The sequence below is a fragment of the Carica papaya genome, chromosome 7 (assembly GCF_054855325.1).
Source record: "Carica papaya isolate Zhongbai chromosome 7, ASM5485532v1, whole genome shotgun sequence".
NCBI classification, from domain to species: domain Eukaryota; kingdom Viridiplantae; phylum Streptophyta; class Magnoliopsida; order Brassicales; family Caricaceae; genus Carica; species Carica papaya.
The window spans coordinates 25,043,567-25,054,778 of NC_142315.1; the positions used below are offsets into that span (position 1 = coordinate 25,043,567).

The following is an 11,212-nucleotide window of genomic DNA, read 5'->3' on the forward strand; positions in this document are numbered from 1 at the left end:
CCGGCGGCTGTGCTAGGCCTCCTTGATATATATATATATGTATACTGGACTAAGTATGCTCTTATATAGCTAGGTTGGCATAACCCATTCCCATTTGCTTTTGAGTATATAAATAAAAGATGTTTAGCTTCTCTTTGTCACGTATGTAAAGGCATATTAATTATATACGTACATGTGTGTGTATATGAGTGTGTGTGTATACATGTATATATGAAATCATAGGACGATATTGATCAAGAAAAGAAAATTCACAAACCAAGATATCATTTATAAACTTGAATCAAATGGGTTCCAAAAGCTAGCTAGCAGCCAAAATGATAGCCATACATACATGTATATATAGCTGCTAAATGAAATTTAAACGAAAATCATACAAGATATGACTTTGCGGATATCTGCCAAGGTCAAAGAAGCTCTCAACAAAGAGCGCGAGCAGATTATCCTCCTCCAGCCCCCTGTCCTCTCCTCCTCGAAACTCTCCAGTCTCCACATTCCAGTAAAATAGTCTCTCTTGTCCAGAGTTAATCACAATCTCCCCTTTCAAAAAACCCAATGGTTTTATCTCAGTCAACTCATCGTCAAACCCTTCAAGCATTTCCAAGTCCATGCTGTACTTCATCTCCCAGACAATCTCCACCGGATCCTTCAACACCCAGAAATCCGCCTTACACGGCTCTTCAAATCTGTCCACCAAACACAGAAGCCCATCAAACTTCATCAATTGCTGGACGTTGCCTTCAGTGTACGAGGTCGGAGCAGGATGAGTAATAAACCCGAACGTCTCAGTTTCCAGATCCAGATACGCGATAAGTTCATCAGAGTTATCGGGATGCTCCGATCTGCTCCAAACAAGCCAGTAAGACTTACTGTTGACCAGGACGCCGTTAGCGCATAGCAAGAAAGGACACGTGGCGTCAATCTGACGCCATGACTGCTGGTTTATGTGTGGCCCGCAGTGTTGGGTGATGGTGAGGATTTCGCAATGGATATCTGTCTTCTTCTCATCTGGGCAACGAACGAAGAGGTGAATCAGTTTATACTCATCAGTTTCGGGGATGTAGCCGAAGGCGGCTTGGAGTTCATCGCTGATGCAGTGGTTTCCTTCCTGGACTCTAAGGAATTGGCCACTGGTGGGGTTTACGACCAGGAATACTCCACGGTAATAAAAGCAAACCAAGCCAAACCACGACGGCAACATGTGGATGTAACCTCTGGTTATGTCCCGGAGCCTTAAATAAAAATGCACATAGAGGGCGTCGGCGAAGTAACGGACGACTTGGAGATCATTGTCTCCGTCGAAGACGTCGTCGGATTGGTCGAGAACAACAAGACGAGGGTTCTTCGTCGCTCGTTCCAAGTGCATCTCCTGGAAAAGAGGCTTTTGAATGGTGTCCAGCCAGTCTTTGGAGACGCACTTGGATCGGCAGAGAAGTTTGATAGGAAGCCTGGAGAAAATATTGAAGAGGGTTTCTCGAGGGAGATCACTGAATTCTGTCTGCTTTAGAATATTTGATGGGGTCCCGGTGGGATTAACAGTGTCCTGGTTATGAAGATTGCTGGTGCTTCCTTCACGATGATCACCTACCTACACACGTATTTCGAAGAAAAAAGAGTTATTATGTGTGCGTGTATATCACTCTGAGTAAAAAATACCCAAATAAATGATTTATATATATATATATACCTGTGAAAAAGTGGCGTTTGGACGGGCTGGTGCAGTAATTTGGTTGGAGTTGACGCTACCGCCGCACGAACCCATGATGTCTAAAGGAGAACAAGTTAGCAAGTCCAACCGTTACACTCGTGACAATTATACAGTTGTATATATATAAGAATTAAACTTTTTCTTCGTATCTAATATTTCAATTATAGATTTTAAAAAGAAATCTCTCCAAATCTGTAAAGTACAATCTTTCAACCTTTTTTTTTTCCCCTCAAAAATGAAAAAAAAAATTAAAAAATCAATATTTTCAGTCATATTAACTAAAAAAAAAAATTTCTTTTTTTCATTTCACGATTTACTAATCATATTTCTATATAAAATTGTAAAAAAAAAACTCATTATATACTCTTAGTAAAAAAAAAAAAAACCAATTATATATTTGCTCATATATATATATATGTGCATATAATGTAAAGTTATAAGTTCATTTGCACAAATAATAAGTCGAACAAAATTAAATACTTACATAAAAGAATATAAAAAATAGACTAAAAAATTATTAGAATTAAAATTAATAAATCATATTTATATCTGTAAATATAATATCGAGCAAATTGAAAAAAAAAATCTTTTGAAATTCTTTTTTATCTTTTTCTATCTGCAATATGGTTTGAAATATGAGAAAATAAATAGAGAAAAACCTAACTTTATACTCAAATAAAATCTTATGTTACTTGTACAGAATCACAGTTGACAAACCAATTGACTATATATTTAAAAATGGAGTACTCACCGTTGACTTGTTAGATTATGATGATTTAGACTTCAAATGAACGGTAGATATTGAGTCCGAAAATGAGTGAAAAAAATTTATTTGGCTAAACGACACAACAAGCGTCTTGCACGAACAACAAATGAAAAAAAAAATACTGGTACACTGAACTATATTGTGTATATATATATATATAAATCTATATATGGCGGAGAAGAAAGGGATTAGCTAGCTTTTCTTTTTTTGCTTGTGGGTTCTTAATGTAAAAACAAGCAATATATATATACCATTGTGAATACAAATCATGCTTTTTAGGTATTTTCTTAGGTATAAATATCTTAACATATATAGCCATGAGAAAAATAAAAGCAGAAATCTAGTTTTAGGGTATCTTAAATTTACATATTAAATGACAAACCTACAATTAATGCAACATAAGAGCACTGAGATTAAGTCTCACTTGAGCTATATTAAATGTATTTTTATTATCAAATTTAATTTTTTTTTTTATAATTAATACTTAATAAATCTATTAGTAGATGTGCTTATCATATATAATACACTTGTACCATATATCTTATGATTTTCCTTTATTAATTAATTTTCTTATCATTTAATTAAAACTGTTGAGTAATTAATACATTGCCAGTTTTGGAGATAATTTACTTATGAAGATTGAAGTTAGTATTTGGCCAAAAATGGAGTTCAGTTTCATTGTCAGCCGTTTCTTCTTTGATTCTATTCCTTGGATAATAATAAGATTGTTGATCATGATGATTATCTTAAAATTTTTCTAGTCGTTTCTTCTATGAAATTATTTTATATATAATTTGTTATTTTATATTATATATATGTATTCATTAAATAATTAATAAATAACAAACAAAATTGTCTATGAAAATATATTAATGAATAACAAAAAAAAAATAGAATGTTTGAAAATTTCAAAATCTTCTTTTTAACTTTTTTAAATATTGTTTAGACTTGTATTTAATTATGTAGTAAATATTTTGACATATATACTTACATCAATAAACTCATCTAAATGATACCAATATAGAGTAGCTTTAATTTAACTTAGATTTTAATTAATTCACGATGATTTGGATTATAAAAATATTTAAATGAATGAGTGTCTGTAACACCCAAATGTTATTATTTTTATTTTGTAATTATTTGAATTTTTTTTCTATTTTTAATTAATTTAATTTGATTTAATTTAATTTAATTTTATGAAAATAAAAATAATAATAATGATAAAATTGGGCAAAAATATTATTTGGATTTAATTGAAATTAATTTTAGAAAAAATGGGTGAAAATTTAGATTCTGGGGGTGTTTTTAAAAAGAAAATCGGAAACCGAGGGTCAAAACGTAATTTAGAAAAGTTGTGTCACGTCAGCACCACGTCAGCAGCCACGTCAGCGGCCCGGTCAGCAGCCCTGGCCAACCAAGACGCGCCGCGTGGCAAGAAAATACTGACCAGGGGACGGGCCACGTGGGCGATTCGCGTGCGCGCGATCGGACGGCCCAGATCCGTTCCCGCGCTCACGGACGGTCCAGATCAAACGTGCGCACAGACGGCCCAGATTCACGCGCACGGACGGCCCATATTTAATCCCAATTAAATCGCGATCGAACGGTCCAGATTTAATCTTGATGGACGGTTGAGATTAAAAGGCAAAGGGTATAAATAACCCCACCCACACCTGACCACAAAAACCCTAACCGCCAGTGCCTCGCCGGAGAAGAAGAACCAGACGCTGAAGAAGCCGGCCGCAGCCACCCGCCGCCGCACCGGGGAAGTTTTCGACCACCGATCGAGGTAAATTTTCTCCTCCTTGCTCGTTTTTCGATGCTGAGTCCGCCTATGGCCAAACCGAAGCCAAACCACCAGCCAAATGGCTGAAAAACCCAGCCGAAGCCCAGCGGCGCCGCCGCACCCCTCCTCGATTTTTGCCTCCGATGAGGCCATTCCCGGCCTCCATTCGATGCAAATTTTATACCACTGTGATCACTGTTCTTTTCTCTACAGGTTGATCAGAGCCAAACATTAAGACGCGACTCACACTGGAGGAGCCGCAGCACCCGAGAGCACCGCCGCAGGTAAGTTTCGGTTTTTCGTAATTTTTTTGGCCTACCAAGGGCCCTAGGGTTGTTTTATCGCGGAGCCGCCGTGCCGGAATTGCGATATTGGCTGAAAGGGGCCTTAGGTCTGATTTGGAATTTTTTGGGACACGTGCAGGTACCGGTAGTGCGTTTCAATTTTTCGAAAAAAATTCAGAAAAATTAGGGACAGCCTGTAGGCGCACTGTAGAGCCGTATTCAGACCCCGAAACAAGTAAGGACCCCTCACCCTATTTCCTATCACGGTATTAAAGCTAAATAAATAATTAAACTGTACTGTGTGACTTTACAGATGTATAATTAATTAAGGTTGCCAACGGAGCCCGAGTCTGATACAGTGTTGGTCTGTTATTGTTTGATTTAATTTCCAGTATTAAATGCAGTATGATATTTGATATAATTATGTTATGGTCTCGTATGCATGAACTGTGGTTCCTTTTATTATGGTTGGTATTATGGTGAACCCGGTACTGTATTATCTTATTTGGTGTCAATTACTGGTTTACATGTTTTGTATGATTGGATGATTGAGATTAAGAAAAAAGGAAAAAAGGTTATGTGAATTGATAAGTGGATAATGTGTGTAGCGCCCGGAAAGGAGGAAGAGGGAAAAAAAAAAAAAAAAGCCATGTCAGCAGGCCCGATCAGCAGTCCCGGCCAACCGGGACCTGCCACGTGGCAAAACCACGTCGTTCCAAAAAGGGCCACGTTGGCGATCTGCGTGGGCGCGATCGGACGGCCCAGATTAAAACGCATGGACGGTCCAGATTTAATCAAAATGGACGACTGAGATCAAAAGGCAAGGGGTTATAAATAGAACCCCCACACCAGACCACAAACCCTAGCCGCCTGCAGCTCACCGGAGAAGACGAACCAGAAGCCGGCCGCCGCCACCCGCCGCCGCACCGGAGGAACTTCCGACCGCCGATCGAGGTAAATTTCGTACCCCCGACTCGTTTTTCCACGCTGATTCCTCATGTGGCCAAATCGGAGCCAAAATCCCGGCCAAACGGCCGGAATACACGGCCGAAGCCCAGCGGCGCCGCCGCGCCCCTTCTCGGTTTTTGCCTCCGATGAGGCCCTTCCCGACCTCCGTTTGATGCAATTTTTATATCACCGTGATCACCATTCTTTTCTCTACAGGTTGACCGGAGCCGAATCACCAAAACACGAACCTCGCCGGAGAGCCGCCGCACCCGAGAGCGCCGCCGCCGGTAAGCTCTGTTTTTCCGTGATTTTTTGGCCCCCCGAGGGCCCTAGGGTTGTTTTCTCGCAGGGACCGATGCGAGTGTGGCCGAATTCGGTCGGAAACGACCGAAAACAGCCAACCCGAGGCGACTCGCCGCCGCCGTGCCGGAGTTGCGATTTGGGCCGAAAGGGGCCCTGGGCCTAATTTGGGATTTTTTTTGGAACACGTGCAGGTACCAGTAGTGCGTTTCAGTTCCCCGAGAAAAATTCAGGGAAAATTAGGGACAGCCTGCAAGCGCACTGTGAAGCCGTGTTCGGACCTCGAAACGAGTAAGGACCCCTCACCCTATTTCCTATCACGGTTTTAAAGTCCAATAAAATGATAAAACGGTATTTTCGTGAATCAACGAATGTGTGAAATTGCTTAAGGTCGCTAATGGAGCCCGAGTCTAGTGTATTTGTCGGTTAACTATTATTTGGCCTGTTTTACAGTTTTAAATGCAGCATGAGGTTTGATGTTTTCATTTTATAGTTTCGTGTGCATATTGTACTGTTTTATTGATTATGGATTGAATGACTGGGGTGTTGATACTATATGTTGTCTGTTTGGCATAAATTATCGTTTAGCTTGTTTGTATGTGATTGAAAATGCTGACTGAGGAAAAAGGCGAATGAAAGATTATGTGAATGGAAATTGTATAATGTGTTCAGCCTGACTAGATATCCTGGGAGATGGTGGACGGACCGGGTCCGTAGGGAATCCTACCGGGATTGTGGTCTCCCATACCGGACGGGGTATGGAGATCCTATGTGTTTTGGCGCCCATACCAGACGGGGTATGGAGACAGCCCGTTTCACCCTCATACCGGACGGGGTAATGAGGTCTATGGTTTGGCGCCCATACCGGATGGAGTATAGGGACGGTCCTGGAATATGATCTCAAGTGTTAAGAATTAACGGGTAGCGGGACCCCTATGGATCCCCATGGATACTAGTGGGCTGGTGAATTAGGAAAATATGTTGTGAAACTATTGAATTACGAAGAGTGTGATAGGTATTATGTTATACAGTTCATATATATATATTTTCATGATGATGATGATGTTATTGCTTTCGTATATTGTTTTATGAATTTCACCGAGGTAAGTGGATGATAAATGTTTTATTATTAATAAAAGGATTTGTTGTAAATTATGCTCCATTGGTCTTTTTGTGTTTTCTACCCACCTTTACCTCCGTGACGGTGAGATATCGTGATGTCTTTACTGGGCTAGTGTAGCTCATTCCTTATTTAATCATTTCATATCAAGAGGACATCGTTCCCGAGCCGGTTCCGCAGGAGGACGACGAAGGGGACGCCTAAGGACTCCATAGTCACATTCGTAGTTTTTACTTTCAAGTTTCTCCTTTAGGTAGTTTAATCTTTTATATTTTGTGAGCACGTTTTGGTTTTAGTGTAAGGGATGTTATTCAAATTTTGAATTCGCTTCCGCATTTGATATTTATAATATAAATTCCATTACGAATTACCGGGGCTGTTACAATGTGGACAGCCTGACTAGATATCCTGGAAGATGGTGGACAGACCGGGTCCATAAGGAACCCTACCGGGAAGGTGGTCTCTCATACCGAATGGGGTATGGAGACCTTATGTGTTTTGGCGCCCATACCAGATGGGGTATGGGGACGGCCCGTTTCACCCTCATACCGGACGGGGTATTGAGGTTCATGGTTTTGGCACCCATACCAGACAGGGTATGGGAACGGCCCTAGAATCAGGTTATAAATATTAAGGGTTCACGGGTAGCGGGACCCCTATGGATCCCCGTGGATACTAGTAGGCTGGTTAAAGAGGAAAATATGTTGTTTAATGATTGAAATGTAAAGGTATGATAAGTGTTATATTATAAAGTTTATATGATTTCATGATAATGATAACGTTATTGCTTTCACATGTTGTTTTCATGGATCTCATCGAGGTAAGTGGACAGTAAAGGTTTTTATGTTAATAAACGAGTTTGTTATAAATTATGCTCCATTAGTCATTTCTTGTTTTCTACCCACTTTTACTTCCGTGGCGGTGAGATAGTGTGATGTCTTTACTGGGCTGGTGTAGCTCATTCCTTATTTAATCATTTCATATCAGGAAGACATTGTTACCGAGCCCGTTCCGCAGGAAGACGGCGAAGGGGACACCTAAAGACTCCATAGCTAATTTATAGTTCTTATCTCAAGTATCTCTTTTAGTTAGTTTGTTCTTTCATGTTTTGAGTATGTTTTGCTTATTGTGTAAGGGATGTTAATCAAAATTTTTATTACGCTTCCGCATTTGATATTTTTAATACATATATTTCATTTAAATTTCTGGAGCCGTTACAGTGTCAATATGGTTTGTTGGTATTCGAGTGACAGAATAGTTAATTTTAGTGGAACATCTAAGTTTTTTTTCTATATTCAGTTGAGATTATGGATAATATGACTATAATTATGAAGGAAGATTCTTAAATTATACATGAAGATACCATTATATGTATATGTGTGTTGTTATTTTATCTACACATGAAAATGATTGATTAAGAATACGATGATCTTAAACTCGTTTTAATATATCAAAATTTTATATTAATGTAACTTGTAATCATGCAGTATATGATTGACGTTTCTATATGCACATACACATCGTCATTTTATTTATACGTGAAAAATATCTTGATTAAGAATGTCATGATCTTTATACCTACTTGTAGTAAATTCAAAAAAAAATTTATATCAAACATAAGTTGGCAATCATGTACATATATGGTTCACATTTTTATATACACGTGCATGTTTTATTTTATCTACACGTGGGAATATCTTGATTAAAATGTTATGATTTTCGTTAGAATTTACATATACAATATACTTTTTTAACGTGCGAATTTATGTGCACATGCACATTCTAAAATTATATTGTTAAAAAAAGTGAGAATGTCATAATCTCCACAAAAATATAGTATAAAACAATCATAAAAGAAAATCTCTAGAGATCAATAGAGGAGGAATGAAGAATAGAGAAAAAGAATGAAAAGCAGTCGTTGGCCGGAGAAAAACCCTAATAGAGTTTCTTTTGGCTTCTGTTAATACTTCCTACAATTGAAAGAAATGATTAAATACCTCAGAAAAATAAAGTACACATACGCCTTGTATACATGGTATTATCTTTTTAACCCTAACAAATATATATATATACGCATATATGCATACACCCTGTGCACATCCAATAACAAGGCTTTACCACCTGGTCAACCCATAAGCTTGGGTAAAATGTACTTTGTCATCCCTCTATATGATAGAGAGTAAATATTTTGTATTCTTATCTTGACTATGTAATAACTAAGTGCTCAATAGTGGCTTAATGAGAACATCTTTTAGTTTTTATATGTTGTTTACATACTTAGTTACAACACTCTTATTCTAGATCTTTTCATGGATCAATGGCAATCCAATTCTTTGTACTTTGTTCTTAGATAAAATACTAGGTTAGTTGTTATTCATGGAGTTTGGAATAAGTTTCCACAGTATGTCCGCACATATTGCAATGGAACACAAAAGTTTGATTAGATTAGCTTTGAAGTATCGTCTACACAATGACCTACCATTTTACTATGAGAAGAGTAATATTTCACACGATTTGAAGTAGCTTCTTTGTTTGTCTTACTTGATTCCATAATATTAAAAGCTAGGGCTCTGTTTACACGAGTATCAAACAAAATTTTCGTAGGTTTCTTCAACAATATGTGTGTCTTAATGATTTTATATGACTCATTCAAATCCAAGAACTTTATTATGTTGGTTACTTTGTTAATATTCCACAATAGTTTCCAATCCTAAATAACTTCAGTTTAGAATTGTTTTATAATTCGCCAACTCATCGAATAAAATTCTGAATTTCAAAAAATAAACATCTAAACTATTTTGGTTTCCATAAGGTTTATTATACCTTATTTTACCTCATAGATTTTATATGCACTTTTATTGCGTATGTCTCTGTTCTAGTTTAATTTAGAGTTAGTGAGTCGTGTCAGTATAGAATATGTTATATTTAATATCAATGACTAAAATATTTTGTATTCAGGTGATTATGATGTTATTAGATTGCAAATAATATTCCATGGTTGATCTCCAAGATCTATTGGTTCCTTTAAGCTTTCATCAACAAATCCTAGTTTATTATTGATTTGAAGCTTATGTTTATCAATCTTGCCCAGGTGTGGCAGATGCTCGCATCGAACAACTAAGTAACAAGTAACACAATTTAACACTTGTTGGCCTCAATTTAATATAGGTTGTGTGGATGGGAAGGGTCTAGATTGATTTTTTTGCTCAACCAAAACAAATTTTGGTGAACAGTTGAGTATGTCATTTGATATGAATTCTTGTTCTGTACGTTACTCTAATATTGTATAAGAATGCATTGTAAAACAATCATGAAAGCAAACCTTTAAAGATTGAGGAGGGATAAAGAATGGAGAGAGAAAAATGAAAAAGAGTCGCCAGCTAAAGGAAACCTTAACAAGGTTAGGTTTTTGTCTTTTGATTTCTTTCTAAATGTTTCTTACAATCAAAAGAGATATTTACATACCTTAAAAAAAAAAAAAAAAAAAAAAATGAGGCACGCATATGCCTCTAATCGATGGTAGTATTATTCTTTTTAACCCTAAGGAATATCATGGATTTGACCTGCAAGCTTGGATAAAGCATAATTTATCAATCTCTCTTTCTAGTAAATTGAAAAAAAAAAAGAAAATTAATTTAGTAGATTGTAAAATTTAAACCAAGATTTTTATGTGTACGTATATGAACATATTTTATTCATATGTCGATAACATTTCTAATAAAAGACCTGAGGAAATGATTAACCTAAATTTGGTTTTTATGGGTACAGATGCATCTTATTAATGTTAATCTTTATAGCATTATACAATTTTTTAAAGTACAAATTTATATAATTATCAATTAATTGATACATATACACTAATAATAAAATAACATAGCACAATTCCTAAATAAAAATATGAAATCATAGTGTGACTTAAACCTACAAACTCTTAATATAGACACACCAATCATATAATAATTTGGTGCAGTTTCTAAACAAAAAATATATGTACAAGTATAATTCGATTCATATCTACAAATCCTTAGAGTAGAAAATGACAAAATGACAATTCACCTAAAGTAAGTAGTGATTGGCATAACACTATATAACTGAATTGTTTCAAAAAAAAAAACACTACATAACTGGAAAAGTGAAGATGTTAATTCTTCTTGACACAATGAATTAAAAGATAAATTTCAATTTGGGCTATAACTTTTTCATTATAATAATCCTTATATATTGTATACACACATACATATAATTATCTGTATCACTAGGAAAGCAAAAATAATACTACCTCTTTAATAAATAAAACACATAC

General features: G+C 36.5%; 1 protein-coding gene across 1 annotated transcript; it reads right to left on the reverse strand.

The window, feature by feature from the left end:
- Positions 1-298: 298 nt before the first annotated feature.
- LOC110824466 (putative F-box protein At2g02030) lies at positions 299-1,759 on the reverse strand. Its single transcript, XM_022055079.2, has 2 exons — positions 1,685-1,759; positions 299-1,585 (listed from the first exon to the last, which is right to left on the reverse strand). Exons 1-2 carry the CDS (start codon positions 1,757-1,759, stop codon positions 347-349), a joined length of 1,314 nt encoding a protein of 437 aa, XP_021910771.2. The 3' UTR covers positions 299-346.
- Positions 1,760-11,212: the final 9,453 nt, after the last annotated feature.

Coding starts and splice junctions, on each gene's coding strand:
- LOC110824466 (XM_022055079.2), bottom strand. CDS start 1,759: ATGGGTTCGTGCGGCGGTAGCGTCAACTCCAACCAAATTACTGCACCA. Junction 1,586..1,684: donor CAAACGCCACTTTTTCACAG/GTATATATATAT, acceptor ATACGTGTGTAG/GTAGGTGATCATCGTGAAGG.